Source organism: Thunnus thynnus, chromosome 10, assembly GCF_963924715.1.
Source record: "Thunnus thynnus chromosome 10, fThuThy2.1, whole genome shotgun sequence".
Lineage (NCBI taxonomy): Eukaryota > Metazoa > Chordata > Actinopteri > Scombriformes > Scombridae > Thunnus > Thunnus thynnus.
In genome coordinates this window covers 25,577,276-25,600,004 of record NC_089526.1, presented here as the reverse complement: position 1 = coordinate 25,600,004, position 22,729 = coordinate 25,577,276, and the positions used below count along the sequence as shown (strand labels likewise).

The 22,729-nt window shown below is 43.5% G+C and overlaps 1 protein-coding gene across 1 annotated transcript in view; it reads right to left on the bottom strand.

The window, feature by feature from the left end:
* Nucleotides 1–7,962: 7,962 nt before the first annotated feature.
* The window catches only part of LOC137191840 (teashirt homolog 1-like), a 34,764-nt gene continuing 19,997 nt past the window's right edge, over nt 7,963–22,729 (bottom strand). The window contains exon 3 of the mRNA XM_067602271.1: nt 7,963–12,912. Within this exon, the coding sequence (XP_067458372.1) occupies nt 9,374–12,912 (3,539 nt within the window). The 3' untranslated portion in view covers nt 7,963–9,373. The remainder of the gene's footprint in view (nt 12,913–22,729) is intronic.

Genomic DNA, 22,729 nt, shown 5'->3' with positions numbered 1-22,729 from the left:
AGGATCTATGCTGAAAACAATAATTTGTCCCAGGTGGTATACTAAAACCTATGGAATTTAGACATTTTGCTTTAGGAAAGACTGCAGTCATGGCACTATTTTTAAGGTTAGGCAACTAAAACACTTGGTTAAGTTTAGGTTAACAAAAACCAAACAAAGAAACAAAAAATTCAAATTAACCTTTCGATTGTGATTATCTCCCAAAGTCGGAAGTAGAATGGTGGACAACATGCCTATACACGACCCCAATCTTCACACCCTGAGTTTCTGCTTTGCTGCATAAAGGGCACTCAACTTCCTGCACTGGCACTGAACATTGTTACTGGATCTAAATCATGAGCTGCAGAGTTGCTTAATGTGGACATAATTCCTTGTGACACTGGCTGTTGTGCTATATGTGCAAAGATGTGTCAAAGCAAAATAATGGCCACTTACTGCTACAAGGCACACAGCAAACAGAACAAGACATAAATGTGAGCACGGTCTTACAGTAATTTAGAAATGAACACTAACCCACAAATATGTGTCCAAAAAAAAGGTAAAAGACAAAGGATTTTTCCCACAAGGAGTATTTTATACCTGTTATATGGGTATTACTGTATGTTAGAGTTTAGTGAAACACTAAAAATGGTGCATCTACTGTACGTTGGTTGGATGATTTCCATACACTATGCTCCATCACCTTGATAAATGTTGATCAGATTTGTTGGGTAATAGTCATGTGTTTGACAAGTTAAGTTACAGGTTGCTTTTTTAAGAGGGAGACTAAGAGAACCTGATTTGACATCAAAATGCACAAAATGCCTGAACGATGAACACAGCCTTCAACTCCGAAGACTTGGATTCAACTCCCAAGTTAAAGTATAAAATGATGTTTGTGAGTTACTTTGCAATGTTCTAACACTCACAATAAGACAGCACATTAAAATTCTCAGTGCATGCTTTCGTTGTTCCCATCTTTACCCTTGCCACTATTCCTAGATAGCCCTTAGGGTTCATGACAACAGACTGAGCTGAACTGAAATTAATATTTCCCATCAACCACCAGCATCAGTACAGTAATATCAGTGGACAGGTGACCTACAGGCCTGTAGGACCTACGGATTCTCATCCATGCCTGCACTGGATGAGGCCTGTCCAGAAATAGGCCCCCGAGGGCCCATACTGTACCTCTCAGTCATGTCTGGTTACTGCGGCAACGGTAGGGATTAGGAGCGTGATGAGGGAGGGGCTCCTCTAACGAGACTGGTCATATGCATAATTCATGTAAACGAGCCAGGCAAGGAGGGGGGCAGGTGTAGTTGATGGTTGATGAGCACTTCCCCAATGGAAGACAGAGACACACACATGCAAACATACACATACACAATTCACAAATATGACTAAAAACTAACCATAAATAAATTGATGTCTTATTACAATATTAATGTACATATGTACTGATTTGTACACACACACACATGCTCATCCCAAGTCAACATAGCCATATTCCAGTCATATGTGCCATAACCTTTATATTCATACCATTTCAATATTGCTTTCATATCTTTAAGGTACTTACAAAAACAACAAACAGACACACACATCTACATATGCTTTATTGAGTGTGATGAGGAGTAGTGTCAGCGATGTTTTAACGCCACACTGCAGCTGAAGCTTGGAAAACAATCACATCCAATTATATGGAAGAGGGTCATTTCAACAGTATTAGTCATTTTCGCTCATGAGCACATGTCTTAAAGAACAAGATTATGGCTATGATTTCACTATGACTCAACCTGCATATCACCAAAGCGTGGATGTGCCTGTGTGTGTGTGTGTGTGTGTGTGTGTGTGTGTATGTGTGTGTTAAAGTCTCGGTGTCTGCATTGGTGAATTTGAATGCACTTGTTTATGTATATGTTGCTTCTCAGTGGACATGACAAATGTGTGTCGCCCCTTCAGTGTGTGCTACACCAAGACACCGCCTTCCAGCACCACTTGAAAACACACACACACACACACAAACACAAACACACACATACACACACACACACACATACCCTGCCACCTCTTCGCCCTCGTTCTCCTCTTCCTGCCCCCCCCCCCCTCAACCTGCATAATAACCCCCCATCCCCACCCCCGTCTTCCCTGCCAGAGCGCCCATGTCCAAACCAAACACAACAGATCAACAACTCGGCATGCAGATTGTGTCACGGGATAAATTATGCGCAGCGTGTCAGCTTCATACGTGGGCTCTCGGCTGGCTGTCCGTGACATGTGTCAGGGTGCCCCTGCATCTCCGCCGCACAACGCTAATGACGTGATGCTGGGTTAGCCTCCAATGCACCCCACCCCACCCCACCTCTCCGCATGCCCTCAACCACCCCAACCCTTCCACCCCTTCACCCAGTCCTCTACCACCCCCCACCCATCACCCGACGATGAGACAGCGTGTCACCTCCAGAAGGGCGGAAGGAGAAAAACTCAGTTTTTAAGGGGATAAAGATGGACAACAGTGTCTGGTCCAGTGTGAGACTGTGGTGGCTGATGGCTGAGGGCCTTCAGATAGTTTAACCAATGTGGAATTTTGAAGGTCAGTAACAGTATTAAGTGCCACTATTCAATATCTTTAATATGTCCAGTTTTGTGTAGAAAAATGTGATAGTTAAACTTTCAGTTGAAACACAGGAAACAGTAATGATAATCTAATTTTGGGTTATATTTTAATCAATGTAATTGTATCATATTATTTATTCCGAGGTATACAAGACTAAACTAAACCTGTTTTCAATGAAAGGCCAGTATCAGCTCTGTGTATTGGTTTAACCCTTTTACATACACAACATGACATGTAAGACCTTTTTAAAACAATTTACCAGTCTCCGTTCCCTCCATCACCCTCCCCTCCCCTCAAATCTTTACCTTCTCTTCCCTCTCAAGATGGTGCATTTTTTATTTATGCTCTCTTTTTTGTTTTTAGTCTTTGTATGCAAATCCTGTCTGACTTGTCTGAATTATGTGTGTCTGTCCGGGAGCCTCTGTGATTCGGAGTGACTGAGGATTGCACACACGGTGATTGCATCCACTGGGCCTACTCTGAGCCTTGCATAAGTAATTGAGATGTCAGTATGTGTTCTCATATTCCCACAACAAAACTGTAGGAAAACATGCACTGTTGAAGGTCATTTGAATAATTCCTTAATGGAAGGGAGGCCTTGTTTTTCGGGATGCATGAAAAAGCAAATGTCAATGATCAAAATCAAGCAGCATCATATCTCATGGAGGCAGCACTGATTCCTGGAGCACTTCACCCTCTATCTCCTTCCCTTTCTCTCTGAAAAGATAGATAAGGGATAAGTGTCTTTGTGCATATCAAACACAACACAAGCCACTATTTCTCAAGGGTCTTTTTGAAACACAAATTGGTTTTGAGACATTTTCTATGTTGACCTCTTTGATTTCAAATAAGAAATGACAGGGACATGGTAGTTCTCATATTCAAAAAAAACCCCTGAGAGGTCAATGACTAAATCATACATATACACACCGGATAATGGGAAATGTGTCATTAATCTTTCATATATGGATTATTATTGTAGCTATAGACATGTCCCCAGGTGATCAGGCAAATAGATTTATATTAGCTGCTATACAGAGATGGTTTGCACTGGAAAACATGTAACAGATATGTTTATAGTGGTACTTATATTTGAATCTGAGATTAAGAATTCATATCAACATTTCATGAAAAGGTTTAGCATGCTTTATTATATATATATCTAAAAAAGAAGAAACAAAGATACACAACAAAACAAACAGACCTAGCACCATTCCCAAAAAGAAAGAAAAAAAAAGGGGAAAGAAAAAAAATACAGTGTATGAACAGAATGGATAGGTATCGCATCTTGTTTTGTAAAACCACATCCCTCATCCACCAAGATGGAGAAAACATTTCATCCCCTGTATGCTTTGTGTTTTGTCCGGGCTTGTGATGGATGAAGGGCCTAGCGACACACACCTGCAGTTCTCATCCACCACCACATCATAACTAAAGGCTTGGCAGACTGAGATGATCTCCTACATCCGTTAGGCTGCTGCTGTCAAACACAATCTTTCTCCAAAGACAACTCTGTCACATCAACCCTCCCAGCACAAAATAAACCCACCTTGATGAAAGACTGCTGCATGTCCATCAAAAAAAATACAAATACACTACTACTGACACCAGCTGGAGAGCTGCACTCTCAGTTACAGTGGCATGAGAATCATACTGTAAAGTGATGGTCTTTGAAATGATGTGGCATCACTCTATGTATTTTTTTTCAATTTCATAGCCTTACAGCTCCCTCAAGGTAATCAACACGAGACAGATAAAAAAAGAAATGAATAAATCGTTATGGTAAATAAAACGTGTGCTGTGTAAGGGTTTTTACCTGCATTTAGCAAATGCAGGCAAAAACACACAACTACAATACAAATTGTAAAATACACAACTACACAAGGGCTCTTTAAAGATATTTTCATTTAAGGCTGTTTAGAAGAATTTTCTAGCTTAAATATAATATGCATGTTTTTATAGTTTTACAAATTGTGTTGCTATCAAGGCTTGACAGTCATTTTGTGGTCCTACAATATCTTACAACCCTTTTTGTGTGTGCAGAATGAAATCAACTTAAGGAAATATTTGATAAAAAATGCACAACTGCCAATTAAGAATTGTAAACCTAGTGATATCCTTGAAGAGCTCTTGTAATACAGCTGTTTCTACCAGCCTTATTACATGTTTATTCCCAAACAGATTTCGGCTGGGTAAAAACAAAAAAAAGTATGTCTGTAGATAATGATTTTTAGTGTGATTACATTGTTTGGCATCAATTGATTCCTCGGAATGAAAACAGTGATCAGAATTATCTTTTCAAGTTTCTGTAATGCTGCTATTATAATAAGAGTATAGAGTGCAGAATCTTCCATTTTCATAGCACCAAGAAGAGCTCTGCAAACATGCGAACCTGTGTCAATACAGAACACAGTGTGTATGGAAGGTAGAATTGTCACAGATTCTGCACATTTTACAGTATGAAGCTGAGCAACATAATTGAATCAAGTCCACAAACTGACTTAAATCAACATAAAAATAGACTGAGGCAGGTATCTTGTGCAAAACGTGAATACTGATAACTTCTTCCTGAATGAAATTTCTACAATGAAGCGTTTTATCAGGATCCAAACAGATTTCTCCGACTTTGGTTTCTGATCCAGTACAAAGGCTCTCAGTCGGTGTTGCTTTGTTTGTTGATTCTCTGTCAGACATTGTTTGTTTGGTTTGAGGTATTTTGGAAGGGTATTAAACCATACATCAGAGTTGTGTACAAAGTTGGAGGTTTTATAGACGGCACACACACACGCGCACACTGAGATCCTCAGCAGGAGCTTTGTCTTTGTTTCATGGTTGACAATGATCTTCATGCCGCTATCATATACAAGCCAGGAACAACGACCACAAACATATGAAGCCTTACAAAAGACTTGTCAGGAAACCACAGGTGTGTGCGTTTGTGTGTGTATTTCCTCTGAGCATACATACATTCAGGGTAATAACACACCTTGAAGCTTTAGAGGTGAACCTCTGAGAAAAGATCAAACATTGCAAGCACTGGGATAAACATACCCTACCTTATTTACCTTCTCTTCTATGTGACTTTAACAACATAGTGACACCCCTCTACCATTGTCTTTAACAGATGAAACAAACATATGCAGTGTATCTCAGGTCTGTAGGTCAAACTGACTTGATGTCATGTATAGAACCAAAGTGTAAAGTAGAGTACACATTTCAACGCTAACACCGATATATCCCTGTTCTATCTAGGCAAAGGCAGACACGAGTTATGGGGGTTAATACTCCCTCCCCATGTTCCCACCAGCCCAGGTAATTTTGTTATTTCGTTTGTGCCCTCTGTCTACACCCACCCCTGTCTGCTGTACATAATGGTCCCAGCCCTGAGCGGAAGCAGGCATTTACTTATACAAAACCTTGAGGAAATCCCTACCAATCCTCAGGGCTCACGTTCAGCAGCGCCCAAAACACAAAGGCTATGCAAATCTGCCCAGCCTGCGTTTATCTACCCTCGGTTTCCGTTTGCACCACGGGAACCAGCATTGTGCCGTGCGTGGCGATTATCGCATGTAATTTACATAGAATACGCACAGGAAACAGTGCACTGATCTCTAACAAAGCAGGAAAGAGTCTCTATCGGCTCAGCAGCTATCTGACGGCACAGCAAAATTACAGGTTTAGCTGTGGGGTATTAAACCTACAAGGTGTTTTTTATTTCTGGTGTGCAGGGAACACTATCTCCTCCAAATGTTGCTTGTTTATCTGCCTTGTTTGTTTTATAACCCAACTCTAGCAGCCCCTTTCTGAGGAAGCTGCATCTTCAGCCTGGCTAATCTGCCCTCTGCCTGTGTTTCCTTTGTCAGTGAATCCATGTATCAACACAGCGAGGTGCAGCCAGATCGAGGAGGTGTGTAATTGCACAAAGACACTCATGCTAATATAGCTGGGAGAGTGAGTGTGTGTGACTGACTCAGCCGACACGAGACATGTTGTGAGTGTGAGGAATGGAAGTCATAACACTGCAGCATGGCTTCATCCATACAAAGGCTGGTACTGTAAGTACTCTATCAGAAACTTGAGACATGAGGGCGAGATGAGAGATCAAATTCCTGATGCAGCCTCTTTACCTGCAGGGCTGCCTGAGGAAGAAAACTCCACAACTTACAGTACCTTTAGCTGGGGGTCATCTGGAGGTCACTGTACATAAGGAAGCCCTTTCAGTTCTCACTAAAGCTGAATGCTAAGGCAGTGGTATAAATTAAATGAAGCCAGAACCACCATTGTTAGAAACTACTGTAAAAATATAAACAATACAACACACAAAGCAAAGAAAATGTATGAAAAGTTGTGGGAAAAAGCTGCTGCCAAAGTGCAACAAAAGAGGGTGCAGGACTCTGATGATGTAGCTGTTTGATTACTCAAAAAGGTGCAGAAATCTTTCGTCATGGCAATGGTTTTCCTGAAAGAAACTACATTTTTCACTGACCTCAGACAATCACGCGCAGGTTGTGAGGAGAAATTTCAGCAAGGTTCAGTCAATAAACCTGTTCACACTGACGACACCGAAGTCACACTTCATTTTGCAAACATGTTATGTTATCTGAACAAGTGTGTTAAACCAATGGCATTTACTGTACACATCAAAATTGAAGATTTCAGCACAGATGAATAATGCAAGCAATATCCTCATCATCACACCAAGTGATGAATGGTGTCTGAGATAACAAATTTAAGCTATAATTCAGTTTGAATTATAACTTCGCAATTGGCAAGATTCAGTTAAGTCCCTTAATTGTAGCATTCCCATCACAAAAATCTATGTCACTTTTAAATTCACAGTACAGAGATAAGCAGTGTACTTTCCTGTTAGTAGCATTGCAGTTGATCAGAGAAAAGGACAGCTTGCTGCCCGTTTATCATCTGAATAGTTGAGTTAATTATTGGTTGGTTCAATGTCGCCAGTCAGGAGGCTATATCAAGCAGAACAGACACCCATCTGATTTTGTTCCAAGAAGACAGGCGAAAGTACACTACAGTCATTAATATAACACTGATTCTTTCAGAGCGGGCCCTCCAAAGGCCAGTCACAAGTCTAGCATGGGTTTCTTACAGTACAATAGGCACCCTTACAGGCTTATCATCCCCGTCATCTTCATCATTATAATAATCATCAGTGGTATGATGCGGCTCAGTCATCAGTTTTAAGTATGACACCAGTGACTTTTCTTTTTCTCTTAAAATTTTGCAAACATAACAGCAAGCCTGTTACAGAACACAAAATCTGTTCTAATAGTGAGACAAGGAAATTTTGAATCTGACTTCTGCAATAAGTGAAACCAAAAAAAGAAATCTTATTACACTGGTTTAGGATTTGATATCGGTGTGATATCTTTAATTTGCCGCAAAGCCAATGCTACAGAGTATTATAGTATTATACATGTTGGATTTGGTGCACCACCATGACAAATGAACACACAACCACAAATGTATGACTGTTAACAACTGCTTTGGGGTTTATTTTACAATTGAGAAAGAAATGAAACAAACTAATCAGTGCTAAAAAGTTTTTTTTTTTTACAATATTGTCGATAAAACATTGAAATGTATAGTCATTGTGCATCGCTTATTTATTTTCCACACCATTTCATGCATCAAATTGGATGCAAGTATAATTAAAATCATTTCTGTAAACCAAGCCAAAGAAGCTAAATTTGTATTTTCTTTAAAAAAGGACATTTTGTAGCTCTACAGCATATATCTATATACACCATCTGTTTTTATTTTTTATCATTTTTGTATATAAAATGACAATATAAAAGTTAGAGAATGCACACACCTTAAGATACAAAGAATGTTGAGCTGTTTCAAATGGTAAGATATGTCTTATGGAGTACTGACATTTCACTGGTAATCATTTACATGTAATGGACTGTTCTCTTTACAGTTGAATAAAGCGACACAATTTAGAAAGAGAAAGTTTTAACAAACCATACAACTGGAAAATTGCTATAAGGTGATACTTCACAACAAGGAAAAGTTTTTTGAGCAAACTTGCATACTGACGGCCATTCATTTTTACTGATTGACTCGTAACCAGAAGCAGCATTTCAGTTTTTCCAAATGTTCACGTCATCTTTTTTCTAATACACTGACAGATTTATGAGCAGGCCATTCATCATCAAAAACATTGCAGTGACAGGAACCCAAAAAGGATGGGGGGGAAATGATAATCCTTAATCTTTTAAAATCAATCGGATTTTGACAAATGCAGGATGTTTAAAAACATGTTCTCTTTACAAATTCAAAATTCAACTGTCTAAGGTGCTACTTCAGTCGTTCAGGATATTCTTTCATTCTTTTGGTGTATACATTTAATTTTCATCTTCTTCATATCAAGTATTATACAGTTTTCTCTTTCCCCAATTCTTTTCCACTCACCACTTTTACCATTGAAGCAGTAGTTGTATTTTTGCCATGAAAAGATTAAAATCTTGTGTTTAACCTTGATTCACTAAAATACATGCACAGATCAGACAAATAGCATATAAATATATTACAAAATAAGTGTAAAAAAGCTTGGCAAAACAAAAACAAATCAACATGAAAAGACATGGTCCAGTCAGGCAGTTATCACAACAAAAATAGTAAGACTGATTTTTTTTCTGGCGGCTCAGTTCGGCCCAGTGCAGTAACTGTGAACAATGTCATTTTAGTGCAATGAAATTCTAGTCAGTTCCACAGCTGTCAGTCTCTACCCTCAGTTTGAGACCCCACTTAAACCTTTTCCATCTTGTCTAGCTTCTCCAGTTTCTCCAAAGCTGTGACAAACACCAGGTGGTCCTCTGGAGACTTGCCGTGGGTCTTGCTGAGGTGCAGTTTGACTGCGTGTTTGCTGACGAATGTCCGATTGCAAAGTCTGCACTGGTACACAGAGCCTGTGTCGTCCTCTGGCGTGGTCAAGGCTGACAGGGGGCTGCCGAATGTCATTTTGTCTGTGATCACCTTTGAGGCAGCCTGCTGCTCCCGTAGGTGCTCAGCTGACAGTTTGGACAGGTCCTTCAAGCTGAAGCCCAGGTGAGACTCCAGGTGGCTGATGTAGGAGGAGGGAGTCCTGAACTGGGAGGCACAGTCACCACAGAGGAACACAGGCTGGCACGAGTCCATGTTCTTGAGAAACTTGGTGCCCCCAGTCCGTCTCAGCTGGTACTTGACATTAGCCAGCCAGTGGGATATGGTAGTCATGGAGAGGCCTGTGAACTTACAGATGTGGACCCTTTCCTGAGGGCCCAGGTCAGTCATGGCGTAGCGGCCCTCTGAGGTCTCCCTCAGGCTGGAGGCAAACTGTGCCTGGAGGATGAGGAGGTGCTGGGGATTCCAGTTGGACTGCCTCCCTTTCCTCTTCTGCACTGGGGAGAGATCCTCTAGGGCATCCTCAAATGCACTGCCGTCAGCATCCGACTTCTCTGAGATGGAGGAGGGAGTTGAAGATTTGGGCGTCAGTCTTCCAGTGAGGTTCTTTACCATATCAGAAATGTCCATCAGAGCATTCTCTCTCAGAGGAGAGGAGACTGTGTCAGGGAGGGAAATGAGGGGTTTGTTACCATTTACACTATTGTTGGTCAAGAGCACACTGCTGCTGTTATTATTGTTATTGTTGCTGTTAGTGGTGGACTTATTTTTACTCAGGTCTATGGGCTGGTCATTGTTTTCATACAACTGAAAGTGGTTGATGGGCTCAGCTACCTTGCCCTGAGGAGTTGGGTTGAAAGCTGGTTTATCCATCATGCTGTTGCTGATTTTGTAAAGCATGGATAGTGGGTCTGCAGCTGGGCTTACTGGTTTGGAGGCCTTACCCAGGTGTGTGTTCATGATTGACTGGAGTGCGCTTAGAGGGTTGATGAAAGGACTTTCAGGTGAGTGATCAGTGATGATTCCAAGACTGTTGCCATTAGTTACTGGGGACTGGCACGCCTCAGAGCCGTTCTTTGAATGGTTGTTGTGGACATCTACTAGGCTCTCCCTGGGCTCCTTCTTGCAGATGAGCTCTGAATCTACACTGCCTGGGCTGCTACTTCTCTTACCAGACAGTTTACCTACAGAAAGGTCATTTGGAGATGCTAATTGCTCTCTCTGCTCTCTCAGTGCAGGAGAGGGGGATTTTACTAATGATGGGGGCCGACATCGCTCTAGGCTCACCATCTTCTCCTCCTTTTCTTTCTTCACAGTGGCAGGTTTCCCTGTCACTTTCTCCACAAGCTCCTCCATGGCAGTCACATTGCTCCTGAGGGGAGTAGGGGAAGAAGGACTCCGAGGCGAGTGGATGACTGAGTTGGGGTCATTCACCAGGCCTCGAAGCCCGCTGTTAAACATTGGCTGCATCTGGACACTCTGGACGGTTGGAGGGAGAACAGTAGTGGAGCTCTTCATGGCACCCTGCAACTGGTAGGCTGCATGAATGCTAGGGTAGCCTCCCCATGTGGGTGTGCCTGTCTGGGCCTTGCTGATGGCACTGGATACTGTGTTCTCAAGGGATTTAAGAATATCTAAACCTTCCTTGGGAGTTTCCTCCAGATCTTCTTCTCTAAGATATTTATATGATGTGGCATCAGTCTCAGATTTCTCACCTGAGTCATCTTTCTCCTCCTTAATTTTTTTTTCCATTGGCTCACCACTTTCAACCATCTTTTCATCCTCACAAGATTCCCTCTTTTCCTCTGAGCTAGAGGAGAGGGCAGGGGACACTGGCTGGGACTTAACACTACTAGGAACAGGGAGCCTAGTAGTGGTCGGTGGCAGTGGGATAGACTGAATCTTCTCTTCCACCACGGGGTCAAAGACTAGCTGCTTGCCCTTCTTGGATGCAGAATTTGTGACCTTCAAAAAGTGACCTGTAACCATCATGTGAGCAGTCAGCTGTTGCAGTGTATCATGAGAGCTCCCACACTCCATGCATTTGAGGATCTGGGCTTTACGAGCTTCAAACTGCCATGTGTAGCTGGCACCATTCTGGTAGCCATAGCGGTTGTTTGCCGTAACATAGGGGTTAGCTGCTGCTTTTGCATCTTTGCCAACATCCCCAAGAGATAGGCTGCCACCACCACTACCTGCATGGAGAGAGTCTGGGGAGCATGGGGAGACTATAGTATCTTGGATAGCTCGTTTTTTAGCTGAAGTGGGTACCAGTTTAGTGGCCAAGGCTGGCACTGGTTCTTTGAGAGGCACTTTCTGGTAATGCTTGGTCTTGATCATATGAACGCTGAGATCTTGCAGAGACTCAAATGAGTGGCCACAGTACATGCACTTCAGCACCTTCTGGGCATCCTCTTTCCCTTCCATCTCCATCAGGGAGCGCTTGCGTGGTTTGGACCAACGCTTTCCCTGATCCTCCTCTTTGTCCTTGTTGTCATCTCGATAGTGGCCCGTCTCATTCATGTGAACCGTCAAACCCACCAATGTGTCATAGGCAGCGCTGCAGTCTTTGCAGCGAAACTTGCTTGCACCAGTGAAGACAGAGCCATACAGCTTATTGTTCTGCCGGTAGAGCTGCACTGTGCTGAAGAGGCTGGGCTCTGGTAAAAGGTGGTAGGGGGTCTGCTGAAGAGTTTTGGCAAGTGCTGCCTGATGCCAGTCATAGGCTACACCACTACCATTACTAGCCACACCACTGCTGCTCCCACTGCTGCTGGTTGCACTGTGGCTGCTAACAGAGCTAGCTGCTGTGCCATTAGTATTGCCACTTGCACTGCCTGTGTGGTTGACAGTGGTGCTGGAGCTCCTGCCATTGTGGTGACTGTTAGCCATGCTGACCCCACTGCTCTTGTTAACGGTTGTTGTTGTGGAGACAGAGGCAGTAGAGGCAGGCTCTGGAGTGGCGAGGGCACTGTTGACACTGCCAGCTGCTGCAGGCTTAGATTTCATGATGTCCATTGTGATGCTGGACCAAGAGGCATCTGAGATGAGGTTTGCATAGACGGCTTTCATCTGAGCCAGGCTATCCTGGAAAGAGAGGCCGTTATTAGGGCGGAAGGGCAAAGTGGTGCCTTCCCTCTCATGACCATCCCTGGAGGAGGTGCTCTTGAAGTCCGTAAGTCGGTCACTGGCATCACTGAGCGGAGACCCATATCCGGCGTCAGGGTTGGTGCCATTGCTGAGTGGAGAGTCTCTGTAACTAGGTGGCTGGCCTCCGTCTACATCTTCCTCTTCCTCGTTGCACAGGAACTCAGTGTCCTGACCGTCTAATGAGAGGCCGTCATCCTGCAGGTGCTCTTCCTCATCATGAGTGGCTGCCTTAAGCTCGTCCTCGGGCATGTACGCTGGAGCACAGACAGAAGACAAAAAAGGGGGAAAAAGAAGAGAGGGAAAAGAGGTCAGCTCAGTGAAATTAAAGATTTACAGCACACTAACAGGACCACTGTCAAAATAACACGGAATGAATACTCAATGATGGGAAATGTAGGCTTTTATTCTCAACCAATGTGAGTGTGTGTATGTGTCGGTATGCATGCATGCATGAGTTTGTGTGTATTTTACACACATGTGGCTCTGAAAGCCTGTGGTGAAAAAAGCCTCCAAGGGAAAAATAAATCACTGAGCTTCTGACAGTTGTCCTTTTCCTTCCCAACTCCCTATTCCTCCACACATGCCTCATGTTCCCCAGGAATTGACTGGCTGTTTGGCCTTGTTAGCCAGCTGCATGCTTGTATGTTCAACTCCCCTTTTCTCTTTCTTTCTCTCTCTTATTGCCTCTCACTCATCCAGTCCGTGAAGTTCAGCTCCTCACATGTTCAGGTTATGCAACTGATCGGAAGGGAGAGGAAAAAAAAACTCACTAATTTGGATATTGCAGCTTTTCCTAACTCACTCAATGAGCTGAAAGTCACTTCTATTTGAGCTAATAAGCATAGAAACTGGCAAAACAATGATACTTGGATTGAAACTGCCACAGTGATTGTTGAGGGAGGGAGTCTGGGGCAGACAGACTATGCATTTGCAAAATCTACTACTGTTCTATGATCCAAAATGGCATGGACAATGAATAACAAAAAGATGTGAACATGTGATCAAAGATCAAGTTGTGGAGAAAGGAAACAAGACTGAGGTGTAACAGGTTTACCAGTGAAATGTTTAAAGGTAAATGAGATAGAAGGCCAGATCATGTGTGTGTGTATGCAACTGCATACTAGGGAAGACACAGTAAGCATCAGTAAGTAGGAAAGACAGGAGGTGGTTAGGGGGAGAACAAGTGAATAAAAAGAAGACGTGGGGGAGGAAGAAAAAGTGAGCAGGAGGTGGTGCGTTTGGTAGGCGGGGAGGGGGGTGTAAAAGAAAAGGGAGAAAGAAAAGAGAGAGAGGGTGAGGGAGGCAGGGAGACAGGAAAGACGGCCCCCTAGCTTCTTCCTTTATCTCCTTCCTGCATGGTGAGATGTGTGTCCTAGATGCCAGTATCAGTCTCTCCTGATGAAACAGATGTGCTGTCAGCTTCAAACGGCACGCTAACCTGTCATATCATAATCTAAGTGGACATAATACCTGATATATATACACTGGCACCATTTACTGCTGCCTGAGAGGAGATGGGTGGAGGAGGTGGGGGAGGTGAGCAGCTGCACCATCCACTGTGACTGTGTGATGATGTGCATGCGTGTGCGTGTGAGTGCCTCGGTAAGTGCCTGTTTGCAAATGCGTGTTTGCCTGCATGCTCACCTTCCCATGCCTATGTGTGTACTTTGCACACTCTCCAGCTCATACATGTTTGCTCTTATACTGCAAATCTGAACCCACGACCATAATATTGCCTATAAGTCTGAGTTCGCTGTGTGCTACTGATACACCCTTCTCCAAATGAGCAACATACTCCCCCAACGTCTGACAGGATTTCAGTGAAATGAGAGCACTACAGGAGAACCTGGCTGCGCTTCAATCCCACTGACAGACTGAGACCGAGACAGTTTCTAAAACTCCTGAAAATCCCTAACACTGCAGATTAGCATTATGTGCTGTACTCTCTACAACACATCTGCAGAGTGTCTTCTGTTACAGTGCCTTCCCCTTCACTAACCCGCTTCCAGAACATGAGGCTATCAATACATATCAGCCATTTAATATACAAGGCACCCTGCAGAACGGCTATCCATTCTTCACAAGCCTGCACTAATAGTGCAAACATACAGTAGGAATTACCTATCTGAGTCACTCACATCAGCTGCAGCCAAAAAAATAGCTAAACCCCAATAGTTGGCAGTGCCTAATACATACACACTCACACACATACACACACACACACACACACAGACAGCAGGAATGAGAAGCAGCAGATCAGAAATATCCCTGGGTGAGTGACAAAACACAGACTGCAGCAGGGAGGGGCTTCGAACGATGAGCAGGTCGCCAGGGAACCCTTTGACGATCCCTGTCAATCAATGCCTGTCCTGCCATGTTGTCATGGAAACAACAAAGAGGGAGATATCAAAAGCACACAGACAAAAGACTGGCAGAGACAGACATCTGTAAAAATCACAGGCAGCAAGTGGACGGTTTCGCAAACCATAAATGTACAACATTAGTGATGAAACATGGTTAATGTTAGTCTGAAATAAATATCTGCATTCGTTTTGAGATGCTTCTCTGTACTGACAGGATGCTCTGAAGCACGAGGAAGGAAAAATATTAAGTGCTACACATCAGCTGTATCTGTTCAATCACTGCTACTTGATGATGTGTGATACTGACTGGCGACCAGATTAAACCTCCTTCTCTTGTCCCGGACGCACATATGCAGAGCAACACCAGCAGAAAGGGGCGGGCTTGGGAAGGGGTAGGGCTGGCGCGCCGTCCCTGGCGGTTTGGTTTGCCGAGTGGGTGATGGCTGTGAGCAGGGCCATCTGCACGGGCGCCAAAGCGCCTGTCACTTTTGCTCGGGGACGTGCCGCCATCAAGGAGACAGGCGGCAGCGTGGCCAGGATAGCACCGCAGACCCACTGTCAAAAACAGCAGCGATCAAGCCCGCCACCAGCCACGCCAGATCACCAACAACACACACCAAGAAAGCAAGAATTTGCATTCTAGTGTATCACTGATCTCCGGATACCTACACATATGGTTAAAAGACTACTAATAAAAAGGGATATAAAATATGTTAAGTACCAAAAAGGGTTTGTACTGGCCCCTTTGAATGTTATGAAGAGCCCTTTTTAAAAATGCATAATGCACAAATGGAGTGACATACACACTTTGTGGTGCTGTAAAAGTAGGTGTTATCAAAGGTTTTCATGTCTCAGGCTACCAAATATACTTTGGGCTACAGACCTTTATTTGATTAGATGTAAGAGCTTGAAAAGAACTGAAGTGTGTTTTTTTTTTTCATCTGCCTCATTTATTATTATTCTTATTTAAATGAGAGAGTTCCTGGAGGACTACCTCAACCAAAGTACCCATGAAGCACCCTCGATTCTGATTTGTACCTAATATATACAGATTAAACAATGCTATGTGTCACTTCAGCTTTTGCATTTCCAATCTGTCATGATGAAACTCAGGTTTGTGCGTTTAACACTAGTTCTCACAGAACAGACCAGAGCACGAGTGTGTGTAGCCCTGTTGTGCAGAACAAACAGACAGTTTGATATGATGTTTTTCAGATGAAAAGAGGGTGGTGAACGCCCTGTATCCTGCCTCAACACAACACTGGGCCTCACAATGTGACAACATGCTCGACCTAAGTACAGATCATCTCTAAAACATTCTCACACGGCTTGACTTTGTGTATGACTTGATTTTTGTAAATGATACCAAATGAAATACAACCACCCAACACGTCAGCATTTTGGCACGGAGTAAAGCAGAAACACATCACTCCTTTTCAAAACTTTGCTATCTTTCTCCGCCCTACCCATTTTTTTGCCTTCTCCCTTTTCTTTGCTGAGAGTCTGCTGGTTGTTAAATCAATAAAACTCTCTGTCAGGCTCACGGAGCTTCACCATTTGGCCGCTGTCAAAGCCAAACAAACCAGATAAGAAAGGCAGAAAGGCGATGAAACGAGAGAGAGAGGGAAAAGAAGGGGATGAAACCAGTCAGCCTCCCTTCACCACTACCTCCACCACCTCCAGCCCCATTTCTCCAACACCCCTCCTTCTATTTATTTACACACATTTCTTTATTTATTTGATGTGAGTTTGGGAAGAGGGGGCAATCACAGCAGTCATTTGCGGCACTAATGTCCAATCACGGGCCCCTTCACTCATGTGATTTAGGCAGTGCAGGAGTGGGTTCGCAGCAGAGAATGGTGGGGGGGGGGGGATAGGTGGTGGTGGGTGGGGGGGGCAGAGGCCGTTTAGGCCGGCCCCTAATAGGAAACTGGCAGTCTTATTCCTTCCCCAGATTCTGTTTGTCACCCTGCTCTCCATTACGTGCCTCTCAACCCTGATGGCTTTGGACAGGAGCTGATCAAAAAGCCATCGCTTGACCTACACGCCGTGGCAGAACGAGACATGCGCGCCCTGCACAGAGAGATGGGGAGAGAGGGAGATGAGATAGAAGAGGAGGAGGAGGGGTGTATGTCAGTGTATGTGCAGAGAGGAGAAAGAGTGTGGTGGTGAGGAGGGACGATGGAGGAAGGGAGGAGGAGGGGGGTGATAGCTCTCGGACCGGGACAAGAGGGCTGTAAATAAAATGACATTATTATTTCCTCTGTCCCGTCATGTAGAAAAGCCAATTATGGTAATGCTGCTGCCGGCGTGTCAGAGGGAATGCTGGGATGTGCTTCCCGTGAAGCGGCTAACATGAGAGCAATGCCCTGATCAGGAACACAGGCCTCAGTTTGACAAGAGACTGTACAGATAGGGAGAAGAAGAGAGAGAGAGTGGGAGAAACAAGAGAGGGAAAGATATACGAAGCCAACAACAAAGCTGTATCTGGTCCTTGTTTTCTTAACTGACAAATATCGAGCCATATCTGCAGGAGAAAGAATTAAAATGATCCCATAACAGCTGGGTTAAGGGATCCAAGGTCTGCAGAGGGAGCAAGTTTATTTTCACTATTTACCTCATATTATACTTATCACATTTCATTTTCACTGCCACAGTCACGTATGTAAAAGATTTTAAGGGGTGGGAATTATTTTATAAAAAAACAACAGGCAACGAAATAAACACCCGTAAGCAGGTCTGTCACACAGAATCTAATGCAGTGCAGCTCCATGATATGAAAATGATTGACCTGAGAGAAGCTTTCAACCTAAAAAGTTCAGGAGTTCATGAATTATACTCTGTCACACCTCAAAATTTGACGAGATGAATTATGCAAAGACGGTGGTGAAAGAGCCGGATATTGAGGGTGAAGGCGATCATTTACTTTAGAAGCTAATTCGTTCTCATCTCATCTCAGGCTTCTCCCGGTATCCCGTTCTTAACATTCCTCCCGCGCTTGATAGGGGGGCTCTCCTTTAAAATAATACCTCAGCTACCTTCCTCCTTTCACACCCCTCCATCACCCCCTCTTTCTTTTTTTTTTTCTCCCACCCTCCTCCTCCTCTCTCCAGCCTTGCTCACACGCCCACATGGGCCCCTCCCAAGCGGAATAATGGGAGCATATGGCCTAGGCAGCACCTACAGGGCCTTAAATAACTGCTGCAGCATTCCAGCTCGCTGTACCAATTTATCTCTCACCCCCCTCTCCACCCCATTTCAAAACACTTCTACCCTGAGTTGAGCTCAGCAGACAGCGGCGGATGGGACATGTTGTTCTTCAGACACATAGCTACATAATGGACTGACGTAGAAAGTGGTGTGAATGTGAATAAGTGCTGTGCAAACAGGATTAGTGTTGAAATTCTGTATTATTGGCAGATATTCAGTGAGTCAACCACCAGCCTTCCCGGTGATCGTTTGCACTGGAGGCTCCATGCAAACACTTTTAAAATAAGCCATGATTTGTTACAGTAGGCCAATAGCACTATGTTAAGTCACAGCACAGGCTATTTACAGATAACCATTTGTTAGTGTATTTTACCCCGCGTGCGTCGAACAGGGTATAAGAATGGCAATGTGGGATTGTCTGTCACCACTGATCAGAGATGGGAGAATATTTTCCTGGCACTTGGGTGGCCAGGTTCATTGTCTCTACCAGCTAATGCCGTTTTATCAGTGTTTTTCGGGAAGATATTGATCTGCTACCTGCTCACATTGCAAGTCACTTTGAATAAAAGCATCAGCTAAATACCGCAAAGTATGCACTGTAAATTGATGATGGGCATACATCTAACTAGATTATTGTTCTGTGGGGTGAGCAGGGGTCAGAGGTCAGACAGGTAGCTAGTGCTAAGCTGGTTCAGGTCATGCCCTCATGTAAATATGTCAATATGTCTCACAGACATCCTTCTATCTGACCTCCAGAGAATTATGTATGTATTGATGGGAGGCCTATGTGAGAGAATTTTGTGCATATGATTGTGTACAGGCAGGTGTAAGAACCAAGAGGCATGTGGGTGTGTGTGTGTGTGTGTGTGTGTGTGTGTGTGTGTGTGTGTGTAAGTGAGAGAGAGAGAGTGTGAAAGGTACTGCTGTTTTATTTATAGAATGAGCGCTATTTATACCCAACTCAAAGATCAGTTCAGAGAAGCAGCTTGTGGGCCACAGCCAAGATCACTCTCCATTACTGTGCATGCACAACAGAGAAACACACACACACACACACACACATACACACTTGCACTCATATGCAAGCTTAGGCTGCAGCAAGCACCATCATCTCCGCTTTTTACACATGCATGCAGTAACAACACAGGGAGACATTTACAGTATATCCAGCCTTGTGTTGGGTGGGGGTGGTGGGGGGGGGGGGGGCTGTGTGAGCCCACACTGACTGACTGAGTGTTCTTCATGGAGTACAGCAGGCTTTAACATGCTGAGGGATCAATACAGTGAACCAGCGCCAATCGATTGCAATTCATCTGGCTTTTTTTTTCTTCAAATTTTCATTCTCACCCACTCACACTGCGCTGCTGCTGCTGCTGCTGCTGTCCTGCGAGGCAATACATAAATAAATATACACACACATATGCATACATATGAACACATAAATACAATAACACACACACCTGAGTGGCTGAAACGATTGCACCCTCCATGCAAACGGGGGGTTCAATAAACCCGTATGGAATTTATTTATTTTTATTGAGCATATCAGTCCATCCTGGTCTTCTCTGCATAACAAGGCCTGTATAATTAAACCATAAATTTCAGTGCGCTCCTTTAATTACCACAGACAATGTCAGGAGGCAGCAGAGTAAACAAATGGCTTTGAAGTGAGCAAGAAAAAAAAAACGCTTCGACACAGCAATGGAGAAGCTGTTCATTTTGGTGGGGATGTTGTTGCACTTGAAAAGGATGAAATGTTCAAAAGAGTGTACGTGTATGGGGAGTACAGTATGTATTTCTTTTCCCTCCCGCCTTTTCTAAGAATGCTTTTGAGGGATGCAGGTTTTCTGTAGAGTGAAGGGAGGAATAATCAGTGTAACTGTATCGCTGCAAGCGTGACTATGTGCAAATATGTATATTTGGATGAGCGTGGTGCGCCTGCAACAACTAATAAAGTATATTTGAAAGTGTGCGTGTGTGTGCTTGTGTTTAAGCATTTGTTTTTCCTGAGCACACAGACAGCACAGAAGGTGTGTTTCTGTTTGTATGTAATTTATTGGGAGCCAGGGGTTGTCCCTCTTGACCATGACTGGAGATGTCTGCAGAGCTGTGTGTGTTATACAGTATATATATGCTTGTGTGTGTGTGTGTGTGTGTGTGTGTGTGCGCGTGTGTGTACACTTTAGGTCAATGTCAACACACAGGTCTGCTTCCCAGCAGCTTAGCTAATTACACAAGAGCCCTGAAGGCCACTTAGAACAGGTTAGCTAATTAACAAACAGGCTGATTGCAGATTAATTGAGAGGTGTTCCTAATCTTCACCCCTAAACGCAATGACAAATGCTAACTGGCGCTAATTAGGCCGGTATGGAGAGCCGAGAGTGGAGGTTGTATTTACAGTTGCCATGACTCATATGGATGTGTGGCTTATATCCAGTTGCCTTCTACAGATCTGCCAACAGGTGTGCATTTTTTAATTGTATTTTTAATTAGTTTGTGAATTACCTCTTTGGTAGTATTATTTTTTTTAATATCATTATCAATTTTGGTAAAAATCATTGTGAATTATTTTATTTATTGCTTGCAAATTTACATATTTATGCTATCATATTCGTTTATTTTTACCTTAGTTTACACTACTTTTTATGCTAATATAATATCTATTGTGATGGCTTGTATGCTTTAATAATTATCATAATGCACAGAGCCGAAACTGAGAGGACCATATATCACATTGGCAGTGACATTTTTCAGCAATCTTCCTATCTAATCTCAAAGTCTCAGTTCACCTCTGACATATTTTCCACGATAATTTTTTTTTTCAAAAGCTGAAAGCAGAGTGTTAAGACTATAATGTTTGCAGTTGACCTTTGAGTGTGAGTGTGTGTGTGTGTGTGTGTGTGTGTGTGTGTGTGTGTGTGTCTGTGTGTGTAGGATTTAGGTATATTCAAGTCTGCTTGAACATGAATGGCTTGCATAGATCATGAAACCTGAGACAGCTTCGACACAATGGGCTATGGTGGATTACAACAGAACCAGCGCCCATCTGTGGGACGTTCACCTACCAATAGAAAACAGACTCCGCCCTTCACCCCCCCACACCCCCCCACCCCCCACCACCACACACACACACACACACACACACACTCAATCTCGCAATTTTCACAGCCACTAAAACTACTCCCCAAGGCTCGACTTCTTCCAACTCCCATCTGCCTAGATAAATTTATCATACAGCTCCCCTGTCTATCACATATACACACCTGTGCCTTTTAAGCTGCCTGCCCCTCCCAAACACACACAGACACACTCAAATTCCACCTGGCCTCTTTCAACCTATGACCCCACCCTCACCCAAGTCTCCCTCCTTCCTATAATCCCTCTCTCAATCCATCGACTCCTTTGCTTCCTTTTTTCTTCACCAACACCTGCGCTTTTAAATCCCCACATCAGGATGGACCACTTCACCTGAACACACACACACACTGCCTATGAATACAGACACAAGCACATAAACGCATGCACGTACCCGGACCCAAATCCCAGGAAACACACACAAGTGTTAAGTATGTACAAACACACACACACACATACACCATCCCTGACAAGACAACAGCCAGCAGCAGCTGCTTCCATCTCCTAGCAACGGCCAGCCTGATAGATGACCCCACGATGGATAATTACTGTAAATCACCACAGCTCACACACTAACAGAGAGAGAGAGGGGTGAGAGAGCTAGAGAAAGACTGGGAAAGAAAGAGAGAGCGGGAAAAAAGAGAGAGAGACTAGGGATCAGAAATAGAGGACCGGGACTGGTCATGTGTGCACTAATGCACCTTCATGAGCTCAAATTCATCTGCCTTTTGAAGCGCACACACATTCAGTGTCAACACACACAGTTATACACACACAACTGACACACTCCAGCAGACTAGCACACAAAATAAACCTGTATCTATATAAGAACACTCATAAAAATGCACATCTGCATACACACCGATATGCGCGTTTCACTTTCTGTCATGTATACAACACACACAAGCAAACACATGCACTCGCACATACACATTGGCAGCATTGTCGCTGTAATCTGAAACCGCAGGCCCCGCCTCCCTACAGAGACGCTTGTATGTCAGAGATTCACCTCTTTTACACGGAGGCGCCAATGAAAGGCCAGACTGTGCTGTAGGGTTGGTCTAACACACAAGAGGAAGGGAAAAAAAGAACACAACTTAGCACGGAAACGACTATGATGACTGACTTTTTTTTGGTTGGTGTAATATATTTAATAATAAAATGTAATAAAATCTGTAATTTCAATCGTTTCAAAAAGCTATTAGCTGCACCTGAAAGTTCCCATGATCTGACTTTTTTAACTACAAAATTGATTTCCCATGCCTTGTCCATAATCTTTTTACTCTCCATTGACGATGCTAAAGCACATTTACATAATTATAGACATGCAGTCTGCATTCTGTGTATTCTAAATTTAGCAAAA